The sequence below is a fragment of the Sebastes fasciatus genome, chromosome 3 (genome assembly GCF_043250625.1).
Source record: "Sebastes fasciatus isolate fSebFas1 chromosome 3, fSebFas1.pri, whole genome shotgun sequence".
Lineage (NCBI taxonomy): Eukaryota > Metazoa > Chordata > Actinopteri > Perciformes > Sebastidae > Sebastes > Sebastes fasciatus.
The window spans coordinates 36,215,532-36,234,939 of NC_133797.1; the positions used below are offsets into that span (position 1 = coordinate 36,215,532).

Sequence of the window (19,408 nt, forward strand, 5' to 3'; positions counted from 1 at the left end):
TGCCTCTGAAGAGACAAAGACCTCCTTTATCCTGTAGATTCTCTGTTCTCTTTGTAAAGAGATCTATAATCACATTGATGTGTGTTGGCAGACCACATGTTGTTGTTGTTCTGAGGTATTCTAGAAGTGTAATCATCCTGATCGTAATCAATAAGGAGATCATTCATTATTCTCTTTCACATGGCTGAGATTCTGGTCAAACCAACTGATGGTGAACATGAGATCATTGAATCATTTAACAGGCTTTACTGATGGGATGTGTGAACAAAGTGACCCCTTACATGATGAATAAACTAACGTGAACAAAGTCTTTTCTTCCTGTCTTCATTCCAGGTTATCAGACACAGCCGGTGGAGAACATGTGAAACTACGATGAGAGAATAACTGAGGCCTCCTGAAACACCACAAAGTCCAGAGTTCATGTTCAGAGCAGGAAAGCGTTTGTCAGTCGGTCTCTGTCCTTTCAGCTTTCCTCACTAAAACAGCTTCATCACACACAAACGAGCAGAGTTTTCTCTCACCCGTTGCTGTTTTTTTTACAGCCAACATTTTCTTTGTGCTCTGAGGCAATAAAGAGGATTTATTACGCAGACTTCAGAAACTGGAGAAACAGTCAGAATTCAGTTGCTCAAGTTTAAAAAAAAATTTAACACAGTAACATTGATATTCTAGCACTAGAATGTTTAAAGTAATAATAAGTAATCAATAAAAATTAAATAGAAAACAATTTTACAACTTAAATACAATAAAATAAGTAAATAATAAAATGACAATAAAATAGAATAAAATCATACAACTTAAATAAAATAAAATAATTAATACAAAAATAAAATAGAAAACAATTTTACAACTTAAATACAATAAAATAAGTGATTAATAAAATAACAGTAAATATATATATATATATATATGTATATATATATATATATATATGTATATATATATATATATATATATATGTTCCAGCAGCAGGAGGACCTGCTGGATCTCTGCTTCACACACCGTCACTGAAGGAGTCTGACAGTGAAAGGGGTTTATAATAGCTGACAACGAACAGATTTAAAATAACTTTTTTCATTTATTAGAAAGAGTTTTCTTTTGATCATCTGTTATTTCCCCCATTCACTTGTATTAAGTATCCAGTTAAAGTCAGAGAGAGAAGGAGGGTTTGTCTTTTACACATTTTAAGTCATTTATCCTCATTTCCATTCAGTCACATGAGGCTGATAATTCCTGAAACGTCAGGTTTGATATGAGTTACGTTATTTCACTTTTCCCTGAAACATTCAGCCTAATACATAACTTCTACTGTCAGAATATCAATAACTACAGACACTAATAATGAATGAATAATATGAAGATATTGTGCCAGTAGAGGTGGTTCCTGGTCCTCTAAGCAGGACTCAGTCCACAGTAGAAATACAGACTGCAGCTTGCACTTGTCTTTATTAGTGTTAGTAAAGTTCAGACATAAACAGCTGTTGAAGAGGACTGACAGCTGATCCAGATGTGATCAGCTGCTGCTGTCATCAGAAACGGACGTCGCTTCACTTGACGCTTCAGAGGAAAGGACGTCTCATATCTTTAAAAACACATTTCCTCGTTTCCTCTCTCCTCGAGTCTTTTCCTCGCCTCCTCCGCTCGCATCTCCCGTGGGCGGGACTAAGACGCGAGGAGAGGAGTCGAGGAGAGGAGTCAAGCCGTATAAAAGGACAAATGGGAAAGACCCATAGTATACTTCAAAAAAATGTTTACAAATGTTTTATGAGGAAGGAAATGCATTCAACACATTTGCCAGACCTCAAGAATAGACACAATGCTGTTTGGTGAGTAGCAATGAATGTAAATCTAACTATTGATTATTTACAAGAAAACTCTTGCAGAGTTGCTGCTGCCCCCACTTGAGCTAAAGTGTCCCTCTGGACCAAAGTGTGTATCATGTAGCATTATGATAATTGTATTACTGCTGTAGTTGCCATTGCTGCTGCTGTTATAGGCCAACCGGTGATGCTGATATATATTTCATTGTGACACAGCTTTCATTGTCAGGGTTTGTCATTGCCTTCAGTGCTTGCATTGAGTTCTGTCAGTGGCTGAGCTGAGAAGAAACTCTGCACTTGTTTTACCCAACAATTATGTTTTTGTTTGATGTTTGCCTGATGTTATACTGTTGAACTAGAGCTCTAGCGTATCCAGAACACTTACCAAAACCAGGAGCGACAAAGTTGTTCTTACAAAAGGCAACACATATATATGAATATATAACTGTTTATAATTTGGAATTTCACCAACATCTAGTCAGCTAAAATAGTCTATGCAACAAATTAAGAGTACTCGACTAATTGCTAAGGAGGTCAGTAACTCACTACAACTGCTTCCATTCTGAAGATTGATGCCTTTTGACTATAACAGAAGCCTTTGAAAACCAGCAACATTTGACACTTTTCACCTTTTTGTGTAGTTTATTCACTAACAAAAGCAGAATTCCCACATTGTTTTTCCAATTACAAATGTATTGATTACATAATGACAATCAATTACCAAACAAAAATATTTCTTCAATGCAATATATTTTTAGAGCAAAACTGGGATTGCTATGATTACTGTACTTGATATGCACCCTAATGAAACTCAAACATCCATGTTTCCCTTGATGAATGATGGTTATATGAATCCCAGTTTGTTTACAGTGAAGTCCCTCAGTGTAGGATTTGAAATGTCTTTCTTTTGGCACCATCTTATGGTCATATCAAGAATTACACTGTGGTAGACAGCAGCTGTCTGGTCATGGGTTTCCAGGTGAAAAGGGTTTCCCTTTATAATACCTTATCTACCTTATTTGGGAAAAATGTGAGAATATTTTGAGAAGTGTAGGACTGTAAAAGAGTAATAAAGGATATATCTGAAAGCATTTTTGATACTGATCTTAACACATTCTCTAACCAAACCAATAGTGTTCTTCCTCTCTTCTCCTGCTTGTGGTTAACACAAAACTGCATAGGGTTAAAAAGTTGTATAATTGTCCAGTGGTAAGGCTATTTCGAGCATGGACTATAGTTTATAAAGTGACTGGCGAATCAATTTGAATGTGTGAGAGTGAAACACAGATGACTCGTATTATACTTCTCTTTGTCTAGAAACATAAAACCACATTTCCTGTGAGAAGCCACACGGGGCGATACTCATCTGCATCTGAAACCCGTGGACAACACAATGAAAATGCAATTGTGAAAACACATACTATAATATCAAAATAAAGTTTCATACTGATGACTAGTGGTAACGGAATAAAAGTGTGCTCCCAGATGTTCTGGGCACTTGACTGCAAGTAAAGGCTAATTCCTTACTCATTTCTTGGTAATGGAGACCAATACTAGATATATACTCTCAATTCTGATTAAATCCTTAAATCCACTCACTTACTTACCATTATTAATATTTTGTTTGTATTTTGTTAGCTTTAATTTATTTTATTTTATTTTATTTTATTTTATTAATTTTTCTTTCTTTTTTCACTTCATTTATTTATCTTCTCATTATTTTCTATCTTTTCTTTCCCTTTACATAAAAATATTACTTTTTGATCAATGACTATGTTATGGCATGTTCTCTGGCTTACTCACTGATATTATATGATGAAACGATAATGTATGTCAGAGAACAGAGTACATGTTTGGCCTGAGTGAGTTAATAAATAAAAAGTCAATTCTGATTAAATCCTGAATTGTGCAGAAAAGGCCTTTTAAACAGTAAATGATATTCACCTCTATCAGCTTGTTGCTAGATTATCTACAACTATTCACCAAGGAAAGCAAAACAATGTTGTTGTTTAAAAGATGATTGATTTTATTCAGAAAAACAAATTATTTGAGGCAGAAAGAAATGCTGATATATGTAAAAGCACATCACAAATGCCTGTTTGAAATCGTAAAAAAGTTGTTGCTCATGTTGTTGTACAATATGTCTGGGAAGCATGAAAACTTAAACCTGCAGTAGGCAGAATATCTTTGGCATAATTGGGCAAAAAATTCATAATAACTTTGCAATATATTGTAATTCAAGTGTTCTGAGAGAAAACTAGACGTCTGCACCTCCTCAGTGAGTGATCAGTAAGACTCAGAGCCGCCAGAATGTCAGTCAGTGAAGGACAGAAACGCCAGCTTTACCCTCGGCATCAGATTGTGTTGCAAAGTCTGCGTCCTCATAGCCAGCTCCGGTGAAACTGAAGCCTTATTGACTCTGGAGTGAGTCTGTGTCAGGAGGAGGAATAGTCCGATGTCTTTGTATTTCTCAGTTGGAGTTCCGCCAGGAAGTGCCGGTGTCTTGGTGGAGTCGAGGCCGACGCTGCAAACCTGACTTGCTGTTAACTGACGGATCGACGGTACCGTGAGTAGCCTATTGTAAATAATCGCTATTTCTGAACTGCGAATTCAGACGCTGTTATTTGTACTTTTTTGTAATGAGCTTGGATTTTAGAAGGATCATATGGACACAGTTAGCTATTTATGCAGCATGGCAGTTTACATTGCTTTGAACTCCTGCACTTTCCAGGATATACACAACCTCACAGTCCTCAAGACCTTCTACAGATTTATCCTTTATTTTCTCAGTTATCTTGAACATCTCATAGGGAGGGATGAGCACCTCTTGCTCTCTAATTTCAAGGTTTGGATAATGTTTGAGGTAAGCACCAGAACAGGTTTTAATTTTAAAGCAGGTCTTCTCACCAAAGTGGGTCAGTGTTGTTTCCTTAGAGCTGGAGGCAAAGAAACCAAACCGAATTATTTGTTTGACATCGCCAGTAAACTCAGCTTTGGATCTGCGGTAAGTAGTGTGACAGTCTTTATTATTATTGAGGATCTGCAAAGCGGATGTCAACCAGAAATGTAAGGAGTGAAATGGGAAGGAGGTGCCATAGACGGTTCTGTTGGTCCGGACTGCAGCATTGAACGTCTCATAAAATGGTTCAGAACCAGATGTATAAACACAGATTGCTCGCATGTGATCCTTAGTTAGAGCCTCATCCTCTTTGTCTTTTTTATTTAGTCCCTTTTTGGCACATTTTTTTGCTCTCTTCCAGACATTCGCAAATGTTCCAGTGTTCTCTTTTTCAAAGTATTCTTTCTCGACCCTTTTCATCATTTTGTCTTTGCAATCATAGTACATGTCATCAACAGCATCTTTAACCATGCTCATTTGGAAGCTGGGGTTTGCCTTTGGTAGATTGATGATAAAACTGATCTAGAGGGGAGGGAAGAAAAAGATGAGAGGAAACGTCATGAATTAGACACAGTTCTTATCACTGTGTATGAGTGTCTGTAGAGACATTTATGGTCCCCTAAGGGCAAATTTGTTTCCACGAGTGCATTTTGTCTACCTCCAGAACACAAATAGTCGACTAAACTGTATGCATGTTAGTGTTAGTTATTTATCAAACATATATCTCTTCAAAATGTCTGGTTTACCTATTCAAGATAATATAAGGTGACAAGGGAAATGGCAGTGAAAATGGTCAGTGATGTTAATTTACGCACAAAGTCCACTCTTCTCGCGATCTATAGATATAAGGCCTATGTGAATTGGGTCGCAATTGTTTGCCATTTTTAAAAAGTGGGTCCCCAGAAAAAAGTTTGGGAAACACTAATTTAGATTTAAGTGGGTTGAATGTACCACTCACCTTCTTGGAGCCTGCAGGCAGCGTCCAGCAGAGGAGCAAACACAGTGCAGCAAAAACCAGCATGGTACCCTTCATCACTGCAGTTAGGCAAACAGCTTCTGAATGCACACACACATAACACATACACAAAAGACGTCAGCAATGATGATAAAACAATAAACAATATATTCTACATCAAATCTCATAATTTGTTGTAGTATTAACTCACCAGTCTTTCAGAGAAGAAAGTGTTGAACACCTAAGATCAAACGTTTTGACCAGAGAATGAGTTGTCAGTGAATTTTCAAGACTTATATATAGCCTGCCCGGTCCCAGGTCACCTAATGCCAAATCTGCACAGACGCACAAAGACGTGCAAAGACACACAATTATCACACGCACATTTCACACTTACTAAGTGTAACAGGAAATGTGCTTTACTTTTACCGGAAAAATGACACGTTCAGGGCATGACTGTCGGCTCAAATGGACTCACTAACCGATGTGTCAAAACCAGAATCTCCATCTATGATATCTGAACCATCTGTGGTTAAATGGTGTCTTTTACACAAGAGATCTGTCAAGCCAATTTTTATATTTTCAAAGCAAGCAGTAGTCTGAGTTTGAAATAGAGGTGAAAAAGGGAACAATCTTAAAAATCATCACAACCTAGACAAGATAGTTTTTACTAATATCAAAGTACTTAAAGCTGCAGTAGGCAAAATGTTTTTGGCAAAAATTCCATAATAACCTTTCAGCATATTGTAATTCAAGTATTCTGAGAGAAAACTAGACTTCTGCACCTCCTCATGGCTCTGTTTTCAGGCTTTAGAAAATCTAGCCCGTGACGGAAGACTTTGGCCAATCAAAAGGTCATTTCAGAGAGAGAGAGAGAGAGAGAGAGAGCATTCCTATTGGCTGTTCATTCAACAGAAGCAGCTGTCAATCACTTGCGAACTCCGATCAAACGCTGCCTAGTTTGGCCGTTTGGTCGGAGTTTGCGAGTGATTGACAGCTGCTCAGAGATGGCAGGCTCCAGCTCGGCTCTGATTGGTTGTTTTCCTCCGGTCTGTGAAATCTTGCAGATGCCATTAGGAGCACCGGAGGACACCAGAGGACACAGAGACACATGATTTTTTTCAGATTACCTGTCTCATGCACTACTGTCAGGATATAGTGTCCGTTTTATAACAATAACTTTTTTTAATCATATTTGCTCCATTTCTACCCACTGCAGCTTTAACCAATACCTGCTGGGTGATTCATATTAAATTATTACAATCTAAATTACACATTTCAGTTCACAATCAATTTTTACCTTCTATAGATTTTATATATTCTGCGCAGGTAAAACTAATGGAAATATTAAGTATAGAAAATGGAAGAAGTGTTTATCCTTTGTGATGATATGATAGTTTACCTGAATGTGACCAGTGACATCACTATCCTTCCAGTTTGTGATAAGAGATACAACCTCTCATACGTGAAAGGTTCTGAGCCGACTGGTAAACAAATCTCTTGATTGACTTAAAGAACCACTCTGGTAGTTCAGACAGCCAACTCAATATTTATCAAGTTATTGTCTAATGGTGGGGTGGTTTTGAGCCCCATAAAGGGCTCCACAATAAAAGTTAATACGACAGCAACTGCTGCACCGGAGTGTGAGAATCAAACTCTGTAGCCACCACCTTGTATGTGTCATTTGTCTCGTTGACCATAATTTCCTGTCAGAGGCCACAAGCAGCAACATTATTATTGCAAATGTGCTTGTGCAAGGAAGTATGTGAAGACCCTGCCTTTTAAAAAAGAAATCTATTTAACAAGGAAACATTCATATTGGTTGTATATATTCTGTATCGTGTTTTCCCTACAATATCTTTGTCTTGAAATTAAAGTATGATTACAGAAATGATCTTTTGGCACAACAGAGGAGAAAAATACGTCGTAATAGTATGGGAATAAAGTCATAACTTTACGAGAAAAAAAATCTTGATATTACTAGAATAAAGACATAATTTGACCAGACAAAAAGTTGTAATATTACGAGAATAAAGTCATAACTTTACGAGAAAAAAAGAAAATAACACGTAAAATTACTACTTTATAATATTATGACTTTATTCTCGTAATATTATGACTTTATTCTCGAAATCTCAGATTTATTTTTATTACTCAATGTGGCCCTAATACTCCATCATACCGTTGTAACATAGACCTACCACAATGATAAGTAAAAATGAAAATGTAAACAAAAAACAGTTATTCATTTCCATTTTTAAAAATCCACAGGGAGCCACTGGAGAGGGGCTAAAGAGACGCATGTGGCTCCGGAGCCGCAGGTTGTAGACCCCTGCTCTAGACGCTCATCATGACTCCTGGAGATTGTTTCTGCGTCCAAAACAACTACTCTACCTCTGATAAATATTTGTTAGACCAATGCCAAAGAAATTAACTTTAGCATGTTAAGTGCTGTGAAACTAAAACTGGCACAAATGGCGGTACATTTGCTCGTCACGTCTACTCATTTAGTGATAACCAGTGTAGGGACCCACCATTACTGGTGGCAAAGACAATGAACTACGCTTCTCAGGATCCTTGAGTCATGCAGCCATTGGCTGTGGACTCAGCTCAATAGCCATTGGCTACTGTAGCATTCACACATAGGTGTGAAATTCACCCAGGACAAATCCAGAGGAATGTCTTTGTTCCTCCTCTTTCTGCCCTTTCTTCTCACCTCCTGACCTGTGGAGGTGAGCTGCTGCTCTCCAGACCAGAAGCAGCTCTGCTCTCTGATCTATGGCCTGTTAGGAAACAGCCATAGGAACACAAGGAACCTCTAAAACAGAAGACGCGAGAGCCTGCCTTTTTACCTACTAACTTCAAGCAACAACCGCAAGGAAGTTAGCACCAAGCTATCAAGCTGCTGGGAAGAAGTATTGGAGCGATCAGCTTCCTCCAATCTGCACAACTGGAGCACAGCAAAGACAACATCTTTGACTTGGAACCACAACTTCAACACATGGAATTACAAATCCTTTTCTTCCATGGATTGGTAACATACTGGGCTTACCTTAGCAGTAGCAATTGCACATGGCTGAGCAAGACTGTTCAACTTTGATTTCTAGAATATACTTGTATTGATTTGGTTTAATGTTATTCATTGAGTTTGACTTTTGTGATATTACTTGTAGTTATGATATTCGGGTAGCTGGCTTCGCCACATCTGATGTGTTAGCTTATGCTTCACATAGACAAGGTCTTGCATGCAAACTAACCATCTTTTCTAACCCACTGCATATCTAACACACATTAAGATCACATACAGAAACTGTGAATTAGTTAAACATAAACATACAGCTTCAGATAATCTTAACCCCCACATCACCCCCCTCTCTGTCCTTCCTGAGCACATATGTTCCGAAGAACAAAGAGGCCATGTGGTGACATGTTGGCGGCTATCTTTGATCCAGCCATCTTTGTTGTGTTACAGTGCTCGCCCCTTTTGTCTGTAGGCAGATATCTTGAGACAAGAAGCCATCTTGTCTCTCTCCCCCTCTCTCTCTCTCTCTCTCTCTCACACACGCACACACACACACACACACACACACACACACACACACACACACCCACACACACACACACACACACACACACACGCACACACACACACACACACACACACATGCTTACACACTTTGTTTGGTTTGTTTAGTTTAGTTATTTATTTAGATTAATATTGTGTTTTACACCTCTTGTAAATAAATGATTGTGGAATATATATGCTGGTCTGTTTAATGTTGTACAAGAGCGAATAATGCTAACCGCTGCTATGTCAAGAACTCCGATATCCTTCAACCTTTACTATCTATTTTGGTTATAGTTATTAATTGAATTATTAATCAACGTTCCAAATTGATAGTTTAGTATATTTAATGAGACTATATTAACGTTTTGGTTATTGGTCCCTGATTCCAGGGTGGTGCCCCGTTTATTATTAATGTTTATTGATAATTCTTGTTAATACTAATAGTACTATTATTATTTCTTAATTAATTTGCTAATAACCAAACCTGTTCATGCCAAATCTCTACACCAGCTTGTGAGTTGTGGTGCGTTGTGGGAGGAAAAGATGTAGAGATAAATCCAAATTTTCCGAAATTTTAGATAGCCAGCCTGCACATTGCGGCGATCAAAGGCAATGTATTGATTTGTTTGCTAAGTCACTATTCTGTCTGTGCAAGCATGTTAAATATTTTGTCATTTTGAGATTATTGTTCTTAAACCCTCATTCAACTGGAAGACTTCATAATGTCAAAGCAGTTGAGAGAGACAACAGGAGAAGAAATGTATAAATTCATTCATTTTCAAGTTTCGGATGGATCATTAAAGGCATGGCGAATCAAATAATCTGACAAAGAAAGAAAGAAATCTGGTATCTGTGGCTGAATGTGATGATTGGACGGCCTTCCTGCCTGCCTGCCTGCCTGCCTGCGTGCACTCTGCCCGTGCACTCATTGCACGTCACCTGAGTCTTTCACAAGCTGCTAGCTGACAGCTGTGAGTGCTAACAATAGCTGTGTTCGCTGATCAGGTTCATTTGATATGTTTATGTTCATAATGATAATTGTGGGGGAGTGGCTTTGGAGGGGGACCAGAGGTGACGGAGTGACAGTGTTGCCGACTTGATGACTTTCTTGCCAGGTTTAGGGACTTTTGGAGTAGTCGTACTGGTGTACTCATGCTAGTTTCTCAAGATCGCCCACCCTGCCTTTAACAGTCATAGTGCTTATAGGTGTACACACACACACACCAAGGCAGTATTGGTCAGGGGTCCTGCCAAGAGCACGGAGTATGAATATTGTAGTAGAACTGTGTGGAAAAGGAGGGTATGTGTGTGTGAGATGACTAAGATTTCTTAAGTCGATTAGTAATTTTTTAATGCTTTTTCATGCTGAATGACTTACTGAAGGAATTTATGAGCACATCTCTGGTAAACACAAGATTCAAAGTGGTGCTTTTGTGTTATTCTTTGTAGAGAAACTCGTCAAAATCGTATCGGTGTTAGTCAACTAAGAATTGTTAATATCATCAATTTCATCTGTGCTTGCTTTTCCTGCTGTGACCTGTCAAAACGACTTGAAATGAAAAAGGCAGATTAACAGGTATGATTTTTCAATAAATATCCAGCAGATGGCAGCATTGTCTAACTGTTTGACCCCCAATCATTAGCTTGCTTGAGCTGCTCTCAACACTGTGCTTCTGTTTGTGTATGTGTGTGCAAAGCATGTGTGGGTATGCCTCAACCCTTCGGTATTCTGATGATTTTTCAATTTAATCCTCAGTAGAGGCAACACGGGGAGAACAGGACGGGGAAGGCAGGACATATTGGAGAGATGCGGGGAGGAGAGCTCGGAGGAACGAATGGATTTTCAAAAAACAGAGGGAGGGAGAGGAGATACACAGGATGCTCTGAGAGATGATAAAATGCAAAGACAGGGGCAAGGGGGGTTCAGGAAGAGAGGATACAAAAAAAAATAAACAGAGAAAGGTTGGCATCAGTCTCCTGTTACACTGCAGGCCCAGCAGAGAGACGAGAGAAAGACAGGCAGAGAGAAGGCAGGAGCAAAGAGTGAAGTAAGAGTTCAGGCAAACGGGGAACGTGAAGCTAATAAGGGGATGGGAGGGATTGGTGGAGAGTTTGGAGAGCAGGAGAGTAACACAGTAATACAGCAAAAAGGGAAAGGTGGAATAAGGATAGACCCAGTGGAGAATGAGCGCTGTACAAAGCATACACAGCAAGGTTAGAGTGTATGTGTATGTGTGTGTGTGAGTATGGGAGGGTGTATAGTCAGTGAATTATCTCCAGCATTCCCAGCTGAGTAAAAAGAAATGAATGCAGCTAAAAAATAAGAGAGGGGAGGGTTAGTATGGATGGAGAGGATGGGACTGGGTGAGTCAGAACGCAGGGTACATACTGTATTACTGATACAGCTCTAGCAGAGAGAGAGAGAGAGAGGAGAAAGGTGGTTAGGAAAAGAGACAGCAAGAGAGAGATTGGGAGAGTAGGAAAGAGGGATGTAAGGTAAGAGAGAACTGGTAAGGAAAGGATAGTGTGGAATGGATGGTGAGATTATGGAAACATGTGAAGTGGGAGTGATTTTAGGAAAGTTGGGTTTGAAAGAAATTAAGAAAGTAAGAAGGGAGGGAGGGGGACTGCAAAGGAACGAGTATATTTGGAAAAGGAAGGATAAATCAGGGTATGGGATAAGGATGCACCGATCCAACTTTTTCAGTCCCTATGCCGATAGCGATACCTGGACATCGGCTGATAGTGACTGGGATCATTAATTTATGTGTAAGAAAACATCCGGCTTGACTTAAACATTGATTTCTTAACTTTGTAAAACAAATTGTAACAAATAAATACATAGATATAAAGTTACAGAATTACAGAATTATTTATTAAAACAATAAATCGTACACCAGCAACATCTTCAAAATTAACAGGAATTACAATTCAGTTGTAAACCTTTTAGTGCAGTTACAAATTGGTCACGATTTAAACAGGAATTAAAATTCCAGTATATAATGTACATAGTATATAAGCATAGAATAAATCGTCCCCGTTGTCACCGATATCAGATCCAGTATCGGTATCAGTGCGTTCCTAGTATGGGAGTATGGGACAAGGAAAGGAATGAAAACTAAAGTGGGAAGAAAGGAAGGGAAAGGTTGCAACAACAAAAAGTAAGGGGAAGGGAAGGAAGGAGGGAAGCATTTGGAAATCTAATGCTGAGTGAGGAGAGTGGAATGACTTAAAAGAAGTAGGATAGGAAAGAGGACCAGAAGTTAAGGAATGGGGCTTGGGTAGGGAGGAAGAAGGAGAAGGAAAACAGGAAGAGGAAGAAGAGGAAGGATGATGTGTGGATGGTGAGATGGAGCAGAAACGCATGCAGGCCCTCCTGCTCAGTTGGAGTGAGGAGAAGGTTGAATGAAAGAGGGAAGGAGGGAGTGAAGGAGAGGTGAAGCTGAAAGTTTAGCTTTACTTGCTCCTTCAGCAAGGATGGACAGATACATTACAGACAAAGAGGGCTACAGTACACTGAATGATCGGAGGAGAAAGGTTAATATATTCTGTTGCTTGTGTTAGACTAGCAACCTGTCCAGAGTGTGTTGTGTTCTGAAAGCTATTCCTGTTCCTGACCAGTAGGTGGCACTATATAACCGCTGTTATACTACTTGATGAGAGAAAAAGACAGGAAGTATTGCTGTGTTTGGACTATGAAATGCACGCTCTGAGACGTTATCCTCTATCTGGTACTTCTTTTCAACTGCTTTACTACAAATGAGGGCTGTCAATCAATTAAAAATATTTAATCGCATGATTGTCCAAAGTTAATCGGAAATGAATTGCATATCTGTTCAAAATGTTTCTAAAAGGGAGATTTGTCAAGTATTTAATACTCTCATCAACATGGGAGTGGGCAAATAGGCTTACTTTATGCAAATGTATGTTAATATTTATTATTGGAAATCAATTAACAACACAAATATTGTCCAGAAACCCTCACAGGTACTGCATTAGCATAAAAAATATGCTCAGATCATAACATGGCAAACTGCAGCTGTCAGTGTGTCAGTGTGCTGAATTGACTATGACTTGCCCCAAACTGCATGTGATTATCATAAAGTGGGCATGTCTGTAAAGGGGAGACTCGTGGGTACCCAGAGAACCCATTTTCATTCACATATCTTGAGGTCAGAGGTCAAGGGATCCCTTTGAAAATGGCCGTGCCAGTTTTTCCTCACCAAAATTTTGCACAAGTTTGAAACCTTATTCAACGTCCTTCGGGACAAGCTGGTATGACGTAGCAATGGATTCCGTATGTTTTCTAGTTTCATATGATACCAGTAGCTTCACTCTAGCTTTAAAACTGAACTCTCCTTCAGTGCTCCTAATGGCATCTACAAGATAAGAAGAGCTGATCTGGAGTCTGCCGTCCAGCTGCCGTCTATGAGAGCCGGCTGTCAATCAATCACGAACTCTGACCAAATGGTCAAACTAGGCAGCGCTGATCAAATATGAATCAATATTCTGTTACTGTAATGCCTATTTCTTGCCTCAAATGTTTTCAGAAATATCTTGTAGTGTACTGTTTAGCTGTGGCAGCCATGTTGAGAACTCCAGATCACCAGCCGGAGCACAGCCAATAGGAACGCTCTCTCTCTCTGAAATGACCTGTGATTGGTCAAAGTCTCCCATCACAGACTAGATTTTTTAAAGCCTGAAAACAGAGCCATGAGGAGGTGCAGAAGTCTAGTTATCTCTCAGAACACTTGAAATACAATATGCTGAAAGGTTATTATGGATTTTTTGCCCAATGATGCTAAAGAATTGTTGCCTACTGCAGCTTTAATGGAGCATTTGGAGCAAAGGTACAGTTTGCCAGGTCGCAAATACAGCTGTTAAATAATATTAATGATAACAATTATATATTTTTTTTCACGCTGGTATCGGCCGATGCTGCAAGTTCAGGTATCGGAATCGGTATATGCTCTACTAGAAAGTTCTAGTCAAAGTCCGGAGCGGTCACACACACACGAGAGCTGTGGCCAGTAACGATATAAACAATCATGATTACTGAAACAAGGGGGGTTGTGTTTTGGCCTAAAGTCCTACAGACTGAGAGAGATGGATGGAGAGGCAACATGGGAGGGGCAGAGGTGATATAGGGAAGGATTTTAGTTTCAGTGAAGGGAGGCAAGGAGGAGGGATGGAGATAATGTGGACGAATGCAGTGCTGGATGGATAAAAAATGAGTGGGAGTATAAGCCAACACATTGCAGAGCAGAGGAGGTGTGTATATAAAAAAGATATCAGTGAGTTACCACCAGCTGAGGATGGCTGGATGAGACCTGAAGATGGATATTTTTAGTGGATTTGCCCCAGCTGATATCAACAAGGATGAAAGGAAGACAGGACAGAGTGAGAGAGACTGCAGAAAGAGGCCGGCATGTGGAGCTGACGAGGCAATATGATTCAGTTTATAGATGTAAGGAATTGGCGTTCCTATAGAGAAAGTATGTTTTGCTGTATGGATATTATTGTATTGATAAATACAATAATAATAGTCCAAATTTCTTCCTACGAGCTAACTCGGTATGTTAGACATACTGTAAGGATGCAGGGTTGAAAAAGGGAGGGGGAGACATAAAATGGACTGACGTTCGGAGAACTGATGATGGAGGGAGGGAAAACTGCCAAAAGCAAAGTGGAAGGAGGGGTTTCACTTTCAGTGAATCAGATCCGGCAGATACAGTACATGGAGAACAGAGGGATGAGTAGGAGGAGAAGAGAGAGAGAGAGAGAAGTGGAGGAGAGAGGCAACAGAAGAGGAGGGAACGGAGGTGTATGGGTAATATGTTTCGGTGAGTTAGTGCCAGTCGACGCAGTGGAAGGGATCCTCTTCAAGTGGGTCACAGAGGCTGCAGAAACAGACATTCATCATACATGACAGCACAGCATTGTGTATATGTGTGTCGGTGTGTGTAAATCTCTCCATTGTTTCCCTCTCTTTTACATACAGTTTGGAAAGGTGCGTGTGTGCGTGTGTGTGTGTGTGTGTGTGTGTGTGTGCATATTATAGTAAGTCAAGCAGCTTTGACAGGGCACAGATGCTGCGGCAGGTGAGGAGAGACAGTTCCTTCTCCTGCTTTCTCCTCTCTCCCGTCTAATTTTACCACTTTACTTCATCCCTCTCCCTTGTCTTTATCTAAACGTTCTCTCCTTTTTTTTCCTTCCCACCCACGCTCCTGTAATCTCAATTTCAATATGACTCGTGCAATTTGGCGACCTTGTGAAATAATAGAATCGACCCCAAATACAAAATGCACCGTATTCACTGCCAAGGATACAACTTCAAAAAGGCCAACCTCGTCCTCACCTACTATTGAAAGATAAAGAGCTGAGTATCTGAAATAGAAAATGACATGTCAATCTAAAATGAACCAAAAATATCAAGCAAAAGTTATTACTTTTCTTTGTGACAACTTTTTTTTTCACATCAGGAAACGCAAACATTTCAATTTGATATCGGACATGGACCTTTGTTGAGATTATGGCTTCAAGCATTTTAGCAGTTGATCTTATTGGTCAAGTGGATATCATGTTTCATGGTTCTATATACAGCCCAAGAAATCCTAAATGATAAGAATCAGAATGATCTTTATTGTGATTATGCTCAGGTACAATGACATTTTACTCGTTGTAGTTGAGATTAAAATAAACAAATTAATAAATAAAATCAGTGGTAATAATAGCAGCAGAATAAAAATATAGAAAGTTAGCATAATTTTTTAAGTAGCATCGCCTCAGGAGCTCCGTCTAAACCCCCCCCCAGCCCTCGGGGCTCCTTCCAAGTCAACGCCCCACACACACATGCACGAGCACCGCCGCATCGTAACTACTTCACAGACACAGAGCGGAGAGAGGACCTCAACTCAACAACGCTACCTCATGACAAGTAACCGCGGTAGTGCTACTGCAGGGCTGAGTTTTCTCTTCCATTCTCCAGTAAACGTGCGGCTGCGACGCGCTTTGAGTTCAGACTGTGCACGCCAAGGGTAGAGTACGAGCAGGGAGGCAGGGAGTTATCTGATTGGTTCTTTCCAAGCGGACCTCGAGGCAGTGATTGGTAGACGTTTTTTACAGGATTACAGCAGCTACAGATGACGGCTCTTCTTCGGTCCTTTTTCAGAGCTCATAAGTAATAGATCGCTGTCGAGGTGTAAAGACCATTTCAACCAATATAACAAATAGTGTAAACTGGAGAACATCATCAACCCTGCCTTTAATTTGAATTTACACATTTACAAATGTACATATTTACAAATTTACAAAGGTGAATGTCAAAGACGGTTATGTTTAAGGAAAAATATTTGTTTATAATAATTTGTGATAGTTTGTTGTCTGTGGTTGCAGTCTTTGAGGCTGGATTTAGCTTTTTGTTACCGCACCGTGCTGCTGCCGCCTGAACTCGTCTACTTTCCAGGTGAGGCGCGGTTCTTCTCGAACGAGCCTACTGCTGCAAGCAGCACTTCCCAGGGCCAAGCAATCGACCTGCTCTGAATGGGCACGCGTTTCAAAGGGCCGCAGGCTCCAAAGGGCGCGGTTCCGAACGGGCACGCCCCCCCAACAACGCTGCAAGCAGTAATACCTCCTCGAGCACTGCACTACTCTCCATATTCTCTGAAGTACAAGCTTGCTGCTATGCCCATGCCCAGAATGTGATCAAACACGAGATAGATCTTTTTGTTGTTGTTGTTGTTGTTTATATGGATGACCTTAGCAACATGATTTAGTATCAATAGTATTGATATTTCAGGTATCGCTCTGCCCACCACTATTGTGCAAACAAGGTTTTTTATCATCACACAATCCTGTTATTATGGGAACAATGTATTATCTTGTTGTAGATCTTTGTTTCTTTGACTTATCTTTCCACAAAGTATTCTATATTTATTTCTGACATTTCGATGTATCCTAACAAATAAACAAGTAGGGCAGACTCATAACCTCCAACTGGGAGCAGAGCTTATTATTTTCTTCACTTTAGAAATATATGGTAGGCGTTGGGTACTGTTTTTTGTTTTTTTTCATCTTGGAGGATTACTTTTAAAGTATTGTAATCTCTAATCTCCGTAACAATTACAAATCACAGAAGATACGCAGGCAATGCTATATTAAGGTTTATTCAAATGAGGCTAGTACTCCGTGGGCGTCCTTATGTAGTGAATAACCCTCCAAATGACCCTCCAACATCTCCGTTTCATGAAATGCATTTACAAAGGATTTTGAGACATGCTGTCACAATTGTCTAGAGCAGCGTGTCACTTCTTGATTGAGTAGGTGAAGTTTGCAGCAAAACATATTCAAAACATAATGCTCTATCTTTTGTTTCATGACAGGAGAGTGAAATAAACCATCTAGGAGGGTAAAGAAACGATTTACATTGAGAAGTTTTTGCTTGTTGGATTTGTATTGTGTAAGCCGTCATCACTAAGGATCTTCAATCTCTGGATGTTCTTTGTCTCACTTACTCATTATTGCCTTTGCTTGTTTTTCATGTGTGCTAAGACAATGACAATGTGCGCTTGCACACCATGCAGAACGGTAGATATCATGAAGGCTCTATGTTTCAACAATTAGTGTTTTTTCTGAATGTACTGGCAAATTCACTGCATAAATTACACATTTAGATACGCCATTTTAGTATAGGTAAATATTTGTACTGCATGCAAGAAACTGCGTGTTTTTTGCCTCAAACTGGGCATGTCTGTAAAGGGGAGACTCGTGGGTACCCATAGAACCCATTTTCAGTAACATATCTTGAGGTTAGTGGTCAAGGGACACCCTTTGAAAATCACCATGCTAGTTGTTCTTCGCCAAAATTTAGCCTACCTCTGTTGCGTTATTTAGCGTTCTACCTGACAAGCTAGCATGACATGATTGGTACCAATGGATTCCTTAGGTTTTTTAGTTTCACATGATATCAGTATACTCACTTCTTGAAAACTTAGCCCGCTACAACCTCTGAAAGACAGAATAGCGGCCGGGCCCGCCGGCGGGCCATTGGAGTTTTAAGGGGTTAGCGTCCTATGACACGGGAGGTCCAGACTCAGAGTGGTAAATACTGCACCAACAAACGTGCAGGCAAGACCCCTGAAGTCTGCTGCAATGTGAATATGTCTTAAGTCTATAAAAAAGAAAACCAACATTCTGTGAGTCCACAATTTGTTGTCTATGTACTGGCAAAATCAGAGCATAAATTACACATTTAGATAAGTTCTTAGTTAGTTAACATGTTACTAGGTACCAGTGAGACATGAAATACATTCCAGGAAGTCCAGTTTGAGTAATAGATCCATGGGTTTAAAGGCTTTGCAGACTCCAAATCACTGCACAGCAGTTTCTAATACTCTGAGACAGGATTTGTGGGTCTGCATGCATTCGATTGGCCACTGCATCACCTTGCCTGAATAACACTGCGGTCGAGCGATTGCGGTTGAACCAGGTTCAACTGTTTTGCTGAATGACCCTGCGTTTTTTTTTTTGTATTGGCACCCCCGCTAACAAATTGCTTTAAAGTTAAAGTTTGTAAAAGTCAAACTCCTTTAAAATCCCACTCCCTAAAACGCACACCTCCCCATCCGAGCACCTTGCAGACTTTTACAAATCAGTGGACGTCCCAAGGTAACGCTAATCCCGAGTGACTGGGGCTTTTGCATCACATGAATACTCACTCCCTTTTTCTCCTCTGCTTTATGACTTCTCTCCCTCTGTCTCTCTGCCCTTCTTTTTTTCTCTCTCTGGTTTACTATCAGGTAGCACACAGTGTCAGCGGCAGCGGCAGTAGTCCCCAGTGCCGTGCTATCACTCTCACTTCCTGCTGTACTTCAAATGAACTGCTGTGAAGGTAACAGTGGTCGGGAGTCAGGAATCACGCTGAAGTTTCCAGAAATAATAATGAAGACACTGTGCAAGCAAGTGTGTACCTGTGCGCTCGTGTGTGTGTGTGCGCTCGTGTTTATTTTTCCAAACAGACGGGTACAGATTGATAGAGCTGCAAGTGGAAACAGAGGCATACAGGCTTTGATGGAAAAAGGACACGAGGACACGCCACAGTCAGGTGGAGACAACGCGGATGATGATTGACGGACGGAACAAATGGATGGGACGTGCAAACAATCACT

The 19,408-nt window shown here is 40.0% G+C and overlaps 2 protein-coding genes and 1 long non-coding RNA gene across 5 annotated transcripts in view; 2 read left to right on the top strand and 1 right to left on the bottom strand.

Moving 5' to 3' along the window:
* rdm1 (RAD52 motif containing 1) overlaps positions 1–3,771 on the top strand; it is a 45,292-nt gene extending 41,521 nt beyond the window's left edge. The window contains exon 8 of the mRNA XM_074630672.1: positions 3,138–3,771. The gene's annotated coding sequence lies outside the window, so the exon portion shown is untranslated. The remainder of the gene's footprint in view (positions 1–3,137) is intronic.
* LOC141764951 (erythroblast NAD(P)(+)--arginine ADP-ribosyltransferase-like) overlaps positions 1–6,475 on the bottom strand; it is a 53,759-nt gene extending 47,284 nt beyond the window's left edge. Inside the window, exons 1-3 of one of the 3 annotated variants that reach the window (XM_074630667.1) lie at positions 5,886–6,475; positions 5,678–5,775; positions 3,879–5,241 (exon numbers count right to left, since the gene is read on the bottom strand). In XM_074630667.1, coding sequence (XP_074486768.1) covers positions 4,504–5,241; positions 5,678–5,752 — 813 coding nt within the window. In that variant the 5' untranslated portion in view covers positions 5,753–5,775; positions 5,886–6,475 and the 3' untranslated portion in view covers positions 3,879–4,503. Of the gene's footprint in view, positions 1–3,878; positions 5,242–5,677; positions 5,776–5,885 lie in introns of those variants that run through there. The other 2 variants (XM_074630666.1, XM_074630663.1) reach the window with 2 other exon arrangements.
* LOC141764955 (uncharacterized) overlaps positions 4,313–19,408 on the top strand; it is a 56,311-nt gene continuing 41,215 nt past the window's right edge. Inside the window, exon 1 of the long non-coding RNA XR_012593325.1 lies at positions 4,313–4,386. This is a non-coding gene — a long non-coding RNA (uncharacterized LOC141764955). The remainder of the gene's footprint in view (positions 4,387–19,408) is intronic.